Source organism: Lactuca serriola, chromosome 8 (assembly GCF_051521515.1).
Source record: "Lactuca serriola cultivar US96UC23 chromosome 8, Lser_US96UC23_V15, whole genome shotgun sequence".
Taxonomy (NCBI): domain Eukaryota; kingdom Viridiplantae; phylum Streptophyta; class Magnoliopsida; order Asterales; family Asteraceae; genus Lactuca; species Lactuca serriola.
The window spans coordinates 29,105,402-29,124,291 of record NC_136415.1 but is presented as its reverse complement, the minus strand read 5'-3'; the positions used below and the strand labels follow the sequence as shown (position 1 = coordinate 29,124,291).

Here is an 18,890-nt window from a genome sequence, read left to right as displayed (position 1 = left end):
ATTTTTAAAGGAACAAAATATATATGCAAAATTAGCTCCAAATGACCACTTATATAAAATTTTAGTGGTTTTGAACTTTTTCCTTAAAAAAAAATACCACTATCATTTTTTGCATTTTGGCTATGTCTGACGTACTAGCTGATAGCTGAAAAGTTAACTGTTAAATAAAAACTAGCTGATAACTGAAAAACTAGCTGATAAAAAATAACGTTTAGTAACAATAGCTGAAATATATTAAATTACATAAAATGACATATAAGAATATGTGTTTCTATAATTAATTAAGGAGTGTATTTAAATTTTTTTGAAAAAACTCCTAAAAAGTAGTCTAAATAGCTTTTTAAAAAGTTAGCTTATAAGCTACTTTTTACCTTACCAACCACGACAAGAAGCTCAAAAAAATAAGTAAAAGATATCAAAGTCCAAACTCCAAGTGAACAAACCGTTTCCTCCCCCTTCGGCCTTTCGCTGGTGCGGTCAGGTTTTACATGACTCGTGCCACATGTCCGACACGTCTTGTGGGTTGGTTGCAGGTTGCAACCCTTTTAAAACCGCTGATAACAGGTGGGTCAAATACACATACTCATCTACCTTGAACTCCGATTACGCCACAGTTCCCAACAAACAAACGACGACGACGTTTCACCTCCGCTTTTTCTCTTGTCGACGAAACGTACAGTTTGATTAAGCTGCATCGGGATCGATCTCTTGATTCACGACTTTCATTTTCCTTTACTCCTAAGCAATTCGATTTCAACCGGAAGCCCCGAAGAAACTCTACGACGATTTAGGTATATGCTGCCTTAGTTTTCAGTTTTTGGATGTTTTGAAGTTTTTAGCTGTTAATTACGTTTATGTAGTTAAACTGTTTGAATCATAGGTTACGATGACCTGATTGATTAGTTAATGCAGTGATGGTATTTAATTGGGTTAAACTATACTGGCTGAGATCGAATCTACAATTTAAACTCAAATGTGGCTTGAAAGGGTTAAATGCAAGGAATTTCAACTAAGATTGTAAAATGACTCCAAAATTATAGATCGCCTAGAAGAAGGTTTATTGTTCAAAGTAACAAGTCCTTTTGAATTTTGGATTCAAAGTATACATTGTTTGATCTCAAAAGTCAAAATGCATCTATAATTTTGCAGCCTAGAGTATCATTTCCCCCCCTTTAACTCCATTGCAATGACTCTATCATGGGAATTTGGAAGCTAATTACCAGGATGCGAATGTAACTTGAGATTTTTTTTTCTACCTTCGTGGACTTTTCAATGCAATGTTACATGAATACATCTTGCGCAAATAGTTGCAACTTTTTCTTGAAATGTATTTTTGTTGCACTAAATTGTTACAAAGAACTATAAAACCCCACCTCACCTAGCTGATAATGCTTGTTGATCTCTGGAAGAGCTAGTATGGGATCAGACAATTGCAATTGGCATTCAGATCTGGACTATGATCAATGGGTTCCCCTCCCAGTAGCTGGACCACGGCCATCTGCACGTTATAAGGTTTGTAATTATATCACTCAATAGTATTACATCCATATCTTCATCCTCTTTCTTATCAAATTACTCCTGTCTTCATACTTTTATACATCATTTCCCTCTTGTATTGTAGCATGCTGCAGCTGTCATCAATGAAAAGCTATACATTGTTGGTGGAAGTCGTAATGGGAGATACTTATCTGATGTTCAGGTATCAATCATCATCATGCCAAAATCACCTATACAATTCTGCTTATCAAAGTTAACCATGTTTCCATTGTGGGTTTAACAATGGGTGCTTATGGTTGTAGGCTCTTGATCTAAGAAATTTAATTTGGTCCACTATTAAATTAAGAACTCAATCAGGGCCTGATAGTATCAACGATGGTCAATTATTTGAAGTCTTCCCTGCTACATCTGGTCATAGTATGGTGAGCTTTTCTTCCAGATTCATCTAGAACCTTCTCTACAATTCAACTGTCATCTAACCATGGTCTACATACATTACAACTCTTAATGTAGGTCAAGTGGGGAAACAAACTCCTCATCATTGGTGGCCACTCAAAGGATACCTCTGATAATGTGACAGGTTTGTTCTCACAAGCACATGGTTTATATATTCTCTGTAGAATCTAACGATTTATTAAGTTACATGTAGTGCGTTTCATTGATCTTGAGTCACATGTGAGTGGAATAATGGAAGCCAAAGGAAAAATTCCGGTAACCCCTTAACCTTTTTTCAACTTTATGAAGGTGAATGAGGTTAAATTGGTCAATATGATCATTGTATCTTTTAGGTAGCTCGAGGTGGGCAATCTGTGTCATTGATTGGTTCAAAAGTTATAATGTTTGGGGGAGAGGACAAACACAGACGACTTTTGAATGATGTTAATGTCCTTGATCTTGAAACAATGATTTGGAATGTTGCTGAGACTACGTAAGTATTATATTATTATTATTATTATTCCTTTTTTATTTTTATTGTTGTGTGCTTCAAGTTTCAATCTTTTAAAATGCTTTTGGATTAATATGTTCTGATTTGATAGGTTGACTCCTCCAGCTCCAAGATTTGATCATACAGCTACTGTGCATGGAGATCGATACCTTCAAATATTTGGTGGTTGTTCTCATTCAACTTTCTTCAGTGATCTGCATGTGCTCGATTTAGAAACAGTAATTATTAATTATTAACCTTTCTTTATGCTTTTTATCATAAGATAAAAATATATAATTTTTTCTTCAAATATATTTGTCTTTTTACTGCAGTTAGAATGGTCCCAACCACAGATTCAAGGCAACATTGTGTCTCCTAGGGCAGGCCATGCTGGAATCTCTATTGATGAGAAGTGGTTCATTGTTGGTGGTGGAGATAATAAAACTGGTACATATTAAATATATATTAAATAAAATAAATAAATAAATAGAATGTTATTAACAATAATATCACTTTTGGTTGGTTACAGGTGCTTTAGAGACACTGGTCCTTGATATGTCTACACTTGTCTTGTCCATCTTGACAACTGTAGAAAAGAAAGATCCCCTTGCTAGTGAGGTTATTAAGTTTTTACCAAAATACCCCTTTCCAATAAAAATATATTTATTTGTAAATAAATGAAACAGGGGCTCACCATATCATCAGCATTGGTAGATGGCCAACAGTTTTTGATTGCTTTTGGTGGATATAATGGGAAATATAACAGTGAGGTATTGTTTATAAACATATAAATTTTTTAATCATTACTATAGTTTAATATTTAAATTGTTATCTTTATAGTTTATATAATCTCTTAGCTTTTAATATCCTTATTAGGTTTTTGCAATGAAGCCAAAACCAAAGGACTTAAAACACCCAAAAATCTTTAAGTCATCAGCAGCTGCAGCTGCAGCAGCGTCTGTAACAGCTGCATATGCTTTAGCTAAATCTGAAGATTTGACAGCTGTCGATAATTCAAAAAGTAAAGTTGATCTTTCGGTTGAAATTGGTGTTCTCAAAGAAGAAAAAAAGGTGTTGGAATCATCTATCGCGTGGGTCAAAGCAGAAAAGTCAACACTAAAGTCAAAGCTTGATGAAGTCAACGAAACTCATGTTGACTTGTCAAAGGAGTTGCATTCTGTTCAAGGTCAACTGGCTGCTGAGAAATCTAGATGTGCTAATCTGGAGGTCCTCTTTCTATCCATCTTTTTTTTTTTTTTGGATTAAAGATTTATAAATTTTTTAAATAAATTTGAGTTTTGGTATTTCAGGCACAAATATCAGAGCTACAAGTGATGATGTCATCAATGGAGTCCGTAGAGCAGAAAGTTGAAGCACTTCGGTCGCAGAAATCCGAGTCTGTTCAGAGACAAACTTCAGCTGTATCTTGGAGGTGGATGTCTCCATAGAGTGGTGGATGTCTAAATCGGTCTTTTTACCATGTTTGTTTCCAGTCTTTTTTTTTTTAATTGTTTCATCTAATTGTTAACAGATTATAAGAAATATCTTTTTTTATGTGACCATGCAGTGGTTCTTTCTTTGCTACTTTGTTATAAATTGTTACAAACTAGAATAATAATGATATAATATTTTTATAAACGGCAATAATAATGATATAAGTGATTATGATAAACGGCAATAATAATGATATAATTTTTTGTTTTTGTATTTATTACATTTATATGTTTTTTTACGTATAAATATGTATTTAAAATGTATTTATGTATTTATTTATTTAATAATATTGATAAAAGCGAATTTAATTTTTTTTAATGATTTTCCCTTATAATAATATTAATAATAATAAATGCATAAATTATTGAATTTAAAACTTACGAAGGTAATAGTTATATATAGTACTAATGGCAGAAAGCCATTTGAATCCTCCGGCTCAATTGGTAAGGTGCCTTGTTTAATAAATAGGATACGCAAGATCAAATCTTCTAGCTATGTTTTTTTTTTTGAAGATTTAAAAACCTTAGTAGTATTTAATAGGAGAGTCTGCCACGTCAATAGGCTACGAGTACCACATTAGTCGGGACCTGCCAAATGGGTTAAAAATGATTAAAGTGCAACAATTAGCTGGTTTTTTGAATTTTTTTATTTAAAAAAAAATTTGGGACTAAATTAAAACTTTTCCAAAAGTTTAGGACTTTTTTTTTATAAAAACCTCAAATTAAATGCAAAATTTCCATTTTCTTATCTTATATCTCATAAAAACACACCTATCATTATTTAATCGTTTGACCATTTTCTACACAATCAGTAACTTGTAGATAATAATGCATCAAATTATGTATAATCTATCTAAATAACAGATAGGTTATACATAATTTAGAATACCAGATAATAATATTGGAATTTTGCTTTTTAATTTGATGCATTATTATTATCTATAAATTACTAGTAGTGTAGAAAGTGATGAGTATTTTTATGGGAGATTGGATGAAATAGAGTTAAAGATCTAGCCAAGTGAGGAAAAAGTTTGAGGAAAGACATTTTGTGGGAACTTATTGAATAATCAGTTTATATATATATATATATATATATATATATATATATATATATATATATATATATATATATATAGAGAGAGAGAGAGAGAGAGAGAGAGAGAGAGAGAGAGAGAGAGAGAGAGAGAGAGAGAGAGAGAGAGGTTCAGGTGTTTAATGTATTTATTGTGTTATTGTATGCATAAATGTGAGCCAATCAAAATTAAATAATTAAATAATTAAATAAGGATAATTTAGTAATTTGTTCAATAACTTCCAAAAATAATCCCTGTAATCATGGTATTGACTTTTATTAAATCTCGTTCCCCTCTTTATATAAAAAATGATTTCTGAAAACCCTAAATTAAGCAACAGACTGCTAATCCCCTCGTTAAACCATTCCAGCTCTCCAACCACATAGCCACTGTTGATTGCAACTATAGACCGACGATTGTAGACCCATCGCACCCGAATGACGTGCTCTGATGGTCGTTTAGATCGAAGAAGGACGTGGGCCGAAGCAGCGGGGCTACTTTCGTCCTCTGTGGCTTTGAAGTGCGAAGCAGAGAGGGTTAGATGAAGAAGTTAGAAAAGTTCCCGGTTAGAATAAGGAATCAAATGGGGGTCTCGGTGGTGTTTGCTCGACAATCCCAATGTTTCCCCCTTGTTTTGGTAGTCCTGACAACGACAGGTAAAAAATGTCTCGATAAACCCAATTAACCCTGATGTTTAGATAGTCATGAAACATCAATAAAATTTTTCAAAATCACTTCGTGTTACAAGCATCTTGCTGTAATTTGTTTTAACTCTGTGTACGTGTACCTATTATTTGAGATACATGCTTATGTATATTTAGATTCTGCCCACCAACTGTTCGCTGAAATGCTTGAATGAAACAGTTCCTCTATTTCCATCCAAACAGAAAGACAAATAGTTCCTCTAATTATGTTGGCATTTGTTCATGAATTGTATGAAATCGCGAATCCAGTTCTGTTGGAATGGAATCATGAATTCTAATTCTATTGGAATGGAATCACGAATGCATTTCTTTTTAATGGTTTTTGCGTGACCTTATTTTGGTTTGCTTGAATTTTATCTTATATTGTTGGTTAATAATGATCAAGTGTTGAATACCATTATTTATTGTAGGTACGAAACGAGAGATATCAAAGCAAAACATGGTACATATGAAACTTACAACATTCTACTGGAATGGATTCTTGAATTTTGATTTTGTGAGAATAGAATCTTGAAGATGAACATTGTATGGGATGAATATGAACAATGACCACCAATCTTCCAAAAAGAATGAATTATTCTACCAGAATAATATACAATATAATGAAAAAAGTATACGTAATAGTATATTCTGGTAGAATGATTCATATATTGTGTTTTTTGTGTTATTAATAAGTGTAACATTCGGATAAAATATTATATATATTTTTTTCTTTTCTAAGAATGTAATGAATTTTTTTTTTTTAACTTGTATCCAAAATTTTGTTATTCTTCAAGAAGTTCATTAAATCAAAATATATATTATGTCAGAGTGTGTAATTCTTGTATGGTTCAATCATATTTGTTATTTTTCAATATATTGATAAACATATACCGTCAGAATTTTCGAATTAGGAGAATTATCATCCATACAATTAGATTTTTAAAATTAATAGAATCTATTTTCCTTTTTTAAGTTTATGTTAATCGACTAAAATACCCCTAGAATGAAATTAGTTGGTATTTTTTTAATTATATTTAATTTAATAATATGTACTATTCACTTTCCAAAATTAAGTAAAATGATCGACCCACAATTATGCATACAATAACACAATACTTAGTTTGAATAGAATAACCTAAGCCTATATATATATATATATATATATATATATATATATATATATATATATATATATATATATATATATATATATTACAGAGATGACCATTATTCCCTCATGCCAAATCTTTTCCAACATGTAATTGTATAATTTTTATCTTATTATATACTCTCTCCGTCCCAATATTATTGTCCACAGACAAAAAACACACAAATTAAGAAAATCATTAATTATCATTAACTTTATATAATAAAATGACAGTTTTGTCCTTACTTTGCATTTAATGTTCCATTAAATGCTTAGTTGGTTAAGTAATAAAGAGGGGGTATTTTAGTAAAAATGTTATTTATATTTAGAAATGGACTATTATTTTGGGAAACCAAAAAGGAAGATTGACTATAATTTTAGGACGGAGGGAGTATTATACTATATAACCATCGTAATTATGTATTTTATTGTTATATAAATTTGCTAGCATATCTACTCTAATAAATGAAGGTTTTTTTGCCACATGTCCTCTTCTCATTTATTTGGACACATAGCATTTTCTAAAATTTTTAAATTTTCTATTTTCCACTTGTCATTTTATTGTATTTTTTATTTTGTTAAATCAAAATTCCACATTTAATATGTAAGGTAATATATATATATATGTAAAGTGTTTATTAGAAAGAGTTTATATATATATATATATATATATATATATATATATATATATATATATATATATATATATAATGTATTCAATACATTAAAGTCTCATTAATTTTCATAATTCAAATCTTTTCTCATTTTTCTTATAAATTCAAAATTTTTAAATTGTTAAAATTATATATATATATATATATATATATATATATATATATATATATATATATATATATATTAAATAAACCAATGTAATACATGGATCTCACACCTAATTAATTATTATATATTACTTATATAAAGTTAGAAATTTTCGAAATCACAACAATATACAATTTTTACTGTATTAGGAGATTCCTATAGAATTTCATCTATAGACTATAGTAATCTCCCTAGATTGTAAAAGCATGTATATTGTTCTAATTTTAAGAATTTCAACTATAAATGCGAATCTAACCGTATTAAGCAAGTATCAGATTTATAGATTAGTTATCACTTTAAGTTAGATAATAAGTAAAACAAGGTTAAGCATTAGAATGATAAACTTCTTAATAAAATGCTTATGTTTTGAACTTTTATCATAAAACAATTGTCTGTGGTCCAAGATGATATTTTTGGTAGAGGTGTATATGAGGCGGTTTGGTTAATACATTTTGATAGCCATTGAGCACAATTAATATTGGTTATGACTTATAATTAATGGTTTTTCTCGGTTAACGATTTTGGCTAATGGTTAATATTAGTTAACCATAATGCTCAAAATTATATAAATGGCGAAAGTATATTGGTATAAAAAATGAAAAAAAAAATATAAAAACGTCTTCGGTATCAATGTTTGTAACTTAGCTTATAGTAATAGAATAAAATGTGTATATTTGATACTTAGAGTAAGATAACACATAGTCACATTCAAAATAAAAAACATTCAATAAAAATATAAAACATTAAAAAATTTGACATTAATAATTTCATATATTGATAATTGATATTAATATTAAAAGAGCCAAACATTCATATTATGTGTTATGTGGATAAAAAAACAATCACTCATATACATTAAATGTGATTAAGTCAAAAAAACAATAAATCAAAAAAGCCAAAACAATTCAAAAATATACAGTCTTGATATATCACAGAGTTAAAAAGAACTAAAAACTTAACTTACCTAGAATAGAAGTTTTGATTATAAAGTCAAAAAATCCTTTGAATATGATTATAACGTCAAAACAATCTTTGATTATGATTAATTGTGTGAAAAGCCTTCGATTAGGATTATGAGTGTGAAGATTAAACTAATTGTGAATAATGTTTACAAATTGTAGAATTTGCCGATTAGGAATTACAAACTTAATCAACAATCTAACTCAATACATGATTGAAAGATTGTGTGTGTCTGCATGATCAACCTTTGCCTTTGATGGTTTGATTGTTCGTTCGTCTTCTGATAAATGAGGATTAATGGATTATAAATGAGTCTTAAATAAGTTTGACAATATTATTTTATATATAATCTATAATTTTTATATATCTGTATAACTTATTAAAATATAAACTTTTATAAAGTTAGCGGTTCGGTTAATAATGGTTCAGTTAACCTATAAAACCATAACCAAACCGTTAGTTATCGGTTAACAAAAATTAGAAACTGAACCAACGGTTTTTAAACTGGTTCGGTTATATCGGTTAATTTGGTTTTAGTTCGGTTTTTCGGTTATTATGCTCACCCCTAATTTTTTTTAAAAGAATAAAATAGATTTAAATCAAACAAAACCATAAGATCAATACATATCGATTGAAGGCAAACGGATAACAAGCTGCATTGCTAGCCCTTTCTGGATGGCAAAACCAATTCTTTTGAAAACAATATTTGTGGATCTAGGAGATATGACATTAGAATGCATGACCTGTTGGACTTTATTGAGGAGCTCCACCGCCTTTGGTGCGAGAAAACCAAATGTATCGAATGCAAAAGGTACAAACACATGTTGATTTTCTATACTTGCAGTCTCATGCTTTACCACTTTGCATGTAACGACTTTCAAAGCGGCATGCCTAGCTGTGAAACCCCCACTCCCCAAACCAACGAGATGAGAGACCCCAGTAAGATCCACGCACACATGCTTCCCTCCTATCCATCCAAAGACCAAATGGTCAGTCAGTCTAAGTCTAGACCTTCCATTCTACGGGTCCGTCAAAAAGTTCACCGACGCTTCTTTTTTCACAGAAATACCAGCACACCGGCAAGCATCAAAGAGAACATCCCAAACCACATCATGTCTATACTTGAAACCAGGGAACTCTCTACAATGAACCACGTGTTCCCCAAAGGTATCCAAACATGCCTTGTGGCAAACTGGGCATATCTCGTCAATTGAGTATATGAGAATTATGAGGCGGTAACGAAGGATAGTTCAGTACTCCACTGGAGACATATGCTGACCAAGACCATCAAAGATAGTTAGCAGAAAATCCTAATTTCTGGGTTGGTCCCGCCTATAATTTGTTTTTAGAGAAATGATGATCTTACTTTGCGAAAAATGATATGTTACGTTAAAAAGTTAAAAAAATAAAGTTCTAGTTTTTGTACACATAGTTACTAGACTTATTTTTGTGTTCGATAAGTCACTGAATTTGTTGAAAATGTTAAAAAAAATACTAAATGACAAGGTATACTGTGGTTTGCCCGTTTTCGACATCTTTTCCAGCCAAACATAAGTTTATCGGTCTAACATGAATTTTACAACAAACTTTAGTTGCAGAAAAATAGGTTGTTTTCCGAATTTTTTTTTTCAAGAAAAATGAGAATTTTGAAAACGCATTTAGTTCGTATTATTTTTCTAAATTTTTCACGGAAAATGAAATTACAAAGAAGTTGGGGGTGCTATGGTTATGGAGAACTGTTTTCATTTTCTAAAAAATGTTTTCAGAAAATAGAGTTAGTTTTTATTTTCATTTTTCAATGAAAATTTAGAAAATGCATTTGGTTGGAATCGGTGGAATTGTTATTTTCCATCTTAGAAATTTAAAAAAATTTGGAAAACCGTAAAAAATCACTTTTCAAATTTACATAGAATTTGGAAAAATGAAATTTACATTTTCTTAAAAAACTTTGGAAAACTGAATGAAACAAATACGTTTTCAAAACTTCCGTTTTTTTTTGGAAAATATTCCTGGAAAACTAGAAAATTTTCCATAATCAAGCGCACCTTGGAAATTTTTGAAAAAACAATAATCATTGTTTTCCATATTTTTCTAATTTCAATTTTTTTCTAAAATATAAATACACATCCACTCCTACCCCATCCACCTCTACCTACACCCACCCACCCATTCCCAAACCCAAGCCCACCCCTACTACTACTACTACTACTACTACTACTACACACACACACACACACACCTACCTCCACAAACACACACCCACACCCATCCCCACCCCCACAAACAAACACACACATACATACCTACCTACAAACACACACATACACAAACACACACACATACACACCCATAAATACACACCCATACCCATACCCATACCCACACCCACCCACACACATACACACCGAACCCCCACAAACACACTCAGATACACACCCACAGACAAACACACCCACCCACACCCACACACACCTACACCCACATACCCATATACATACACCCACCCACCCCTACAAACACACATAGGCACACCCTGTAGCACCTGGGTCTTGGTACGTATTTTGTTTTAAGTATTTTGCATTTTTAGCCTTGGACTCGATGAGTTGAAGGACCAACTCATCGAGTAGAAGCGGGACGGGACGCGGGATTTAAGTGATGAACTCGACGAGTCGGGTCCAGGACTCGACGAGTAGACCCTGTCTGGACAAAAACCCTAATCCGAGGGTTTGCACCCTATTTAAACAATGTTATGTCGGCCACAACATCCCTTATGCTCCCAGAACACCTCTCATTGAAACCCTAGCCGTTATTGAAGCAATCTAAACCTTGTTGGTGGATTTTGGTGCTTGTAATCTTAAGAAGGAAGGAGAAAAGCTTGAGGAAGCAAGTAAACACCAAGGGAACCCGAGTTTGTGCACCTTCTACAGTTCATTGAAGGTAAAAAGCTGTAACCTTGCTCTTTCATTTGTTAGATCCCTTTTTGGGGAGATTTAGGGCTTTTATAAGCCAATTTTGATGGCCAACCATGATTCCAAACATGGTTGGGGGTTAGAGATTTTGAATCAAGTCATCAAGGGAGTTATAAGGCAGTTGGGGACTGCTTTTGCACCCATGAAAGGTCCCATGCATCATAAGAGCTTGTTTTTATGTCTTTTTGAGCTCAAAGTCCCATGCAAGCACGTAAAGTTTGTAAATTTACGTGCCAGATCGATTGTAGAAGCTTGGATCTATATTTTGATAAAAGGTTAAATCGAGGATTTAGAGTGTGGACGTGACCGACTCGGCGAGTCCGTTCCTGGGACTTGCCGAGTCCAAGGTTTTGAGTCCCATATCTGTTGAAGGTCAAAAGAATTCAGTTGAGTGTTAGAAGGGTTGTAACTAGACAGAAAGAGCGACCCAACGCATTGGACACAATTTTAGACCTGGAGTTCATGGGACTCGACGAGTACTAGAACAGACTCGACGAGTCCAAGGAAATCTTCTTAAGATTGAAGATGAACTCGACGAGTTGTTCATGAAACCCGGCGAGTCGAGGACAGGACTTGTTCATTAGATGAAGGTGGAATCGACGAGTGTTCAACAACTCGGCGAGTCGGATGAGTTTCATGCGATGTTCATACAAGAGAGGAACTCGTCGAGTCAATGCCAAACTCGGTGAGTCGAGATGTGGATAAGGACGAGTAAAGGGTTAGGGACTCGACGAGTTGACGGCCCAACTTGACGAGTCGGGTCAACTTGAAGTTGACTTTGAATGGACTTGGACTAACCCTGTTTAGGGTTGCATGTGCTGTGTGTTGACTTGAAGGCTGTTGTGTAGGAATCGAGGAGTCGAAGGGAGTCGACTTGTGCGCCGATGATAATTCAAACACTGCATGACATTGAGGTGAGTTACCTTCCAATAGGGGTGGGTCTAAGGCCACAATGCTGGCCCACCAAAAAGGGGTATTTAGAAGATGATTGTATTTGTGATAATTATCTTGGTCTGGTTATGTGTTTTGGTCATGAGATTTAACTGCATGACATGTTATGTGTGTAGTAGGGATTAGCTTCCCTGACAGTGGCCCTTAGGACCTAGCGGTAGGTCAGTACCTGGATATGCCTGACTATATGCTTATATTTGTTGTTGCATGCTAGTGGTAGGGGGTGAAATAGTCCACAGTTACAGGTTGAAAGATACCGATGATGATTACCGGTTGAAAGATACCAATTAAGGTTACCGGTTGAAAGATACCGATGATATTGTCCGGTATGTGGTATGATGGGGGAACTTGGTTTTCGTTTCAGGTACCTCTTCGTCGAAGGGGAAGGAGCCAGCGGTGTAGCAGCGCATCACACACACACACATGGTTTCCGCATTGAGTTTCTGGGATTTTACTCTGATTTTCATTACTTTTGATGTCATGGTTTGAGACACGACATTATGATTTTGTAAGGTGTTGTTTTATCGCCAATGTTTTGGTAAAATGTTTGTTAAACATATTAATTAAAAAAATGAAATTTCCGGGCTTGAATTTTGGGACGTTACACACCCATCCACCGAACACCACTACCATAATCACTGAACTACCATTACCATCACCACCACCACTACCGCATCACCAGAAACACCGCCACCGCCACCACCACCACCTGTCATCAACACTACCATCGCCACCCCGCTCCATGGCCGCCACCACCTCCACCACCATCGTCACCATCATTGACACCACCTCTGCCTCCCGCTGTCGCCCCCACCCCACCCTATCACCGTTACCGTTTTCTAAAAATGAAAACCGATAGAAAAATAAACATCTAAACATGTATTCTAGTTTTCTAAAATTGAAACAGAAATGAATATGTTTTAACTAAACGCGTTTTCTAAAATTTCCAATAAAAACTGAAAATGAAAAATGAAAATTGTTTTTCCAAAACTAAACACAACCTTAGTTGTTTTTGAAAAACAAACCCTTAATCTTGTTTATATTGTTCGATTTTTTGAAGGACAAATGAAAGAACCCCTTTCTAAAACTACATCATATTACTCTAAAACATGCTACATGCATATTCATAAACAATATTTTACATTGATAGTTTAATTACAAAAGACTGGATACAAACCGACTATTAAGATTTTTACAAAGTTTTATATATTACATAATTTCCCAGGAATTTATACACTAAATACAAAAGCTATAATATTATCTATTCTACATCTCCTAACAGTACATAACTATACTGGATGGTTATGTTGGAATAGTGTCTAAGGCTGCAACTATATTTGGCAAGTATTTGACCCGATTGTGCATGGTCCTTTTGGGTTGCCTTCACCATAGCAGCTTGACAGGATGATTTATAATGAGAGAGGAAATATTATTAATATATTATGAGAATAATATAAGGAATAATAATATTGTTACTTGATTAATATAAGTCATAAATTAATTAGGAATTAATTTGGTGACTTAAAGAGATTAATTAAATAAAAGGGCATAAACTGTCAATTGTATGATAGTTGTACTTTGGGCTATGTTTCCTTATGAATAAGGGCGTGGACGATTTTAGGGTTAGGAAAGGCCTAGAAATCGTCCAAGGCTTATCAATAAGGAGATTGGATTGCTTAGGGCCTAAGTTATCCAATTAGGGTTTAAGGGTGAAACCCTAGGAGGCTCACTAGTATAAATAGACCCTTAGGGTTAAGAAAATCGGCACCCCTTGGTATTGGAGAAACCCTGGCCGACTTTTCTCACCCTCCTCTCTCTCTCAAATCATCATCTTGCTAAGTTGCTGTTTGTAAGCCATTAGAGGAGTGACATTTATGACTCTAAGCTCCAAGGACAAGAAGATTCAAGCAAGCAATTCAAGGTATTCCTTTAGATCTGGTTTCTTATGATTATGATATGAATGTTTATATTAGATCTATCAATCAAAGTCTTGGATACATTGCATGTTCAATTAGAGAAACCTAGATCCAAGCATTAGGGTTTGTATGTGCACATAGGAATGTTCTTATGGCTCAAACCCATCAGTGGTATCAGAGCCTTGATTGGTTTATATTGAGTTGATGCATTGGTTGCTTGATTGTTGATTGCAAAATCGTTTTTGTCCTTCCGCCTGATGAACTCGGCGAGTACCATAGTGTACTCGGCGAGTAGGCCTCAACTCGGCGAGTACATTGTGGTACTCGGCGAGTTCGAGCGTCAGAAGGAGCTAGTTTCGGGATTTCTTGCTATTTATCTTTTGGAAACTTGCCTTTATCTTAATGGGTCAATATAAATCCGATTTTAACATATATTTGAGTATATCCTTGACCTAATTCAAGATATTTACCAATTAATTGAATAATAATTTTCTTATGTGATAATTGATTGATTATTTTAATTGAATCGATGAATTGTTTTGCAAGAAACAATTATATAAATCAAATATGGATAATTATGTGATTAAATGGTTAATTTAAATTATTTGTTATTTGATCCCTCATGTTTTGAAAAGTTTAAAACTTGTCCTCAAGTTTTGAAATTTATGTTTTGTGATTAAAAGTTTAATTTAGACAATTCAAATTTCAAACCCTAGAATTTTACAAGTTTAAAATTCAACCCTATACTAATATAATATTACAAGATTAATATATATATATATATATATATATATATATATATATATATATATATATATATATATATATATATATATATATATATATATGTATAATTAAAATGCTAGTCTTACCGTTAGTAGGCCTCATTCACGAAGCCGGTCTATAAGGTGGGTATAAGGGTGCGGCCTATAAAATGGCGCTTAATGGGTGTACACTCACACCCACCGCTTGCTTGATCGGTGGAGGGTCGTTAGCCGAGCATGTAGGATAGGGCAACTCTATCTCCTCGTTAAAAGTATAATATTAAATACAAAGTAACTACATGTTTTTCAAATTCCCAATCCTAGTTACTTTAGGAAAAGTGAATTGATGCAATCCCATGAAATTACACTTTGCACCCTTGCTAAGAAGTTAGTGGAGCGTGTGTGGTTTACCGGCACACTAATTGGTTCTAAGCATAGGTGGAAAAGGGTGATTCATTGTTTATCATAGTTCGGTGAAGCGTGTGTGGTTTACCGGCACATCGAATAGGTGATTGTAACAATGAAGGCACCGTGTAGATTTGCATGGTTATTCACACCCACTTTGTGATCCTCGGCATCCCAGTCACAAACGAGAGGGGCATATCGAGATTTAAACATGCCATTGAAAAGTTCAATGAATCTCATCGAAAACTAGGAATTCTCAATACATTTAGAACTTAAGGTTATGTTTTCATGGTGGAGAATTTGTGAATCGTCATTCACTTACCTTCAAATTGTTTGCATGTTGGATTACGACATCCCTTTTCTAATATGTAAATAATGTTGTTGGATCCTAGCCTTAATTTTTCATATTGGGTGATAATTAGGGATTTTAAATTCTAATCAATCTTTGTCCTTTCTATTTGTAGATGTTGAACGCGAACAACGCTGCTGCTAGTTCATTCACATTGATGAGCCTTTGCCAAAAGGTGACGTTCGATGGAACGAACTTTAGCGAATGGATAAGATACATTCGCACGATTGCTCGCTACGAGGACAAGGAGTATGTCCTTGACGAGAAGCTCAAGAAGATCAATCCAGAAATCGCTACTCCGCCTGAAATTACTGCTTTTGAGACTCATGAACGTGATGCGACGAAGGTTCATTGCATCATGATAGCCACAATGAACGCCGAATTCCAAAAGTCCTATGAGGACATGTATCCGTATGAAATGCATCAAGACTTATTGGAGAGATACCATCAAAACACAAGGCAGGAACGTTACGAGATCTTCACTAACATGATCTCCGCTAAAATGGGACATGGAGAATCTCTAACCGTACACTTGCAAAAGATGCAAAGGTATGTCGATCGTCTTCGCAAGTTGAATGTCGACTTTGGGGAAGATTTGGCTATCGACATGGTGCTTCATTCCTTGCCTCCGTGTTACAATCAATTTAGGATGACCTACCACATGAACAAGGAGGAGGTCGCCCTAAGTAAGCTCCAAGGTCTCCTAAGGGTTGCTGAGAGCAACCTCAAGGAAAAGTCTGTTGCACCAATTCCCAATCCACCCGCTGCTCCTGGTTTGACAATTGGGCAAGGAAGGGGTAAGAAGAGGAAGGCTCCGTCTAAGAGCCACCGCAAGGGAAAGTCCCGAGATGGTTCCTCTTCTAGTGGGACCAAAGTTGATCCTGCTAAGCCTAACCCTAACCCAAAGGAGGTAGAGTGCCCCCATTGCCACAAAATAGGGCATTGGAAGAGAAGCTGCCCAGAATACATGCAAGCCATCAGGGAAGGAAAGATCAAGCCGTCTTTCACAGGTATTTACAAAATTAAATCTAATGATTCACCTCATGCTATTTCTTGGGTCCTCGATACCGGGTGTGGTTACCACATTTGTTCTGAATTGCAGGGACTAAGAAGAAATAGGGATGTGGAGCGTGGAAGAATAAATCTAATCATGGGGAACAGAAGATCGTCGCCTGTGACTAAGATTGGAGTGTATTCTCTAGTGCTTAGTAATGGATTATGTTTAGATTTGAATAATTGTTGCTACTCGCCAGAAATGGCAAGAAACATCATTTCGTTTCATGGTTTGTTTAGACAAGGATTTAGATTTTCTTTTAATAATGAGAATGGTTCAATTTATGCTTATCTAAATGGTGTCTTATATTTTGAAGCAATGCCATGTAATGGAATTTATGAAACTGTTATGATTATAGATAACCTAGGAAGTGATGTTTTGTGCATGGATTCTTCCAATAGTATGGATAGAGCATCCTTGTGGCATTGTCGTCTTGGACATGTCAACAAGAAGCGCATAGCCCAACTCCAAAAGGATGGAGTGTTGGAGTCATTCGACCTTAGGGAAGATGACACATGCAAATCTTGTTTACTTGGAAAGATGACCAAGTTACCCTTCACTAGCACATGTGAAAGGGGTGAGGGTTTATTGGACCTCATACATACCGATGTATATGGACCCTTTAGATCAACCACAAAGGATGGGAACCGCTTCTATGTGACTTTTACCAATGACTATAGTAGATATGGATATATTTACTTAATCAAGCAAAAGTCAGAAACGTTTGAAAAATTCAAAGAATTCAAAAATGAAATGGAGAATCAATTGGGCAGGAAAATCAAGATGCTTCGATTCGACCGAGGAGGAGAGTACCTAAGTCTTGAATTCCACGACTATCTTAAAGAATATGGAATAGTTTCGCAATTGACGCCACCTAGGACACCGCAGTTGAATGGTGTGGCAGAAAGGCGTAATCGAACCTTGTTAGACATGGTTCGTTCTATGATGAGTCGTGCTTCACTACATATCTCATTCTGGGGGTATGCCTTAGAGACTGCCACCCATATCCTTAACCGAGTCCCTACTAAGAAGGTTGCCAAAACACCTCACGAGATGTGGACAGGGAAAGCTCCCTCGTTAGCACATATCAAGGTTTGGGGCTGCGAGGCTTTCGTAAGACGAGATACTCATGACAAGCTCAAACCTCGTAGTGAGCGATGTATTTTCATCGGCTACCCGTAGAAATCCTTTGGATATCTCTTCTATAGACCGAGTGACAATGTTGTCTTCGTTACGAGAAGAGGGGTTTTTCGAGAGCGAGAACTCATAAGCCAAGGAGATAGTGGGAGGCAAATCGAGCTTGAAGAGATTCAAGAATCGATTGATGAAGGAACCTCTACCACTGGCATTCAACCCGAGGAGGAAACTACGGTCGAACCTATTGACCAGTCCTTACCTCTTAGACGTTCCGAAATATTAGAGTTCAACCCCAGTTTTATGGTTTTCATATTACTACCGAAAGGGACACGTATATTAGTGATGGTACACTAATAAATCTAGATGAACCTAATAGCTATAAGGAAGCCATGGCAGGCCCGGAGTCTGCAAAATGGAAAGAGGCAATGGACAACGAGATCCAATCCATGTATGACAACCAAGTTTGGAATTTGGTTGATAATGTGCCCGGACGTAAGACTGTTGGGTGCAAATGGATCTTCAAGAAGAAGACCGGCGTGGATGGAAATGTACACACATATAAGGCGCGATTGGTTGTGAAGGGCTTTACTCAAACTCCCGGAGTTGACTATGATGAGACCTTCTCACCAGTTGCGAAGATAAAGTCTATTAGAGTGATGCTAGCTATTGCCGCATTTCTTGATTATGAGATTTGGCAAATGGATGTCAAGACTGCTTTCCTTAATGGGAAGTTGGCTGAGGA

At 34.8% G+C, this 18,890-nt stretch overlaps 1 protein-coding gene across 1 annotated transcript; it reads left to right on the top strand.

Moving 5' to 3' along the window:
- Positions 1-455: 455 nt before the first annotated feature.
- LOC145069411 (acyl-CoA-binding domain-containing protein 6-like) lies at positions 456-4,006 on the top strand. The gene is made up of 13 exons (XM_079016336.1): positions 456-791; positions 1,410-1,512; positions 1,622-1,699; positions 1,800-1,919; positions 2,011-2,077; positions 2,147-2,208; positions 2,286-2,425; positions 2,535-2,661; positions 2,755-2,869; positions 2,952-3,040; positions 3,109-3,192; positions 3,299-3,649; positions 3,733-4,006. The coding sequence occupies exons 2-13, from the start codon at positions 1,417-1,419 to the stop codon at positions 3,868-3,870; spliced, it is 1,467 nt and encodes a 488-aa protein (XP_078872462.1). The 5' UTR covers positions 456-791; positions 1,410-1,416; the 3' UTR covers positions 3,871-4,006.
- Positions 4,007-18,890: the final 14,884 nt, after the last annotated feature.

Excerpts from the sequence above, each read along its gene's own strand:
- LOC145069411 (XM_079016336.1), top strand. The coding sequence starts at position 1,417 with ATGGGATCAGACAATTGCAATTGGCATTCAGATCTGGACTATGATCAA. Across the intron at positions 2,662-2,754 it reads ATGTGCTCGATTTAGAAACA|TTAGAATGGTCCCAACCACA; the intron begins GTAATTATTAAT and ends TTTTTACTGCAG. Across the intron at positions 2,870-2,951 it reads TGGTGGAGATAATAAAACTG|GTGCTTTAGAGACACTGGTC; the intron begins GTACATATTAAA and ends GGTTGGTTACAG.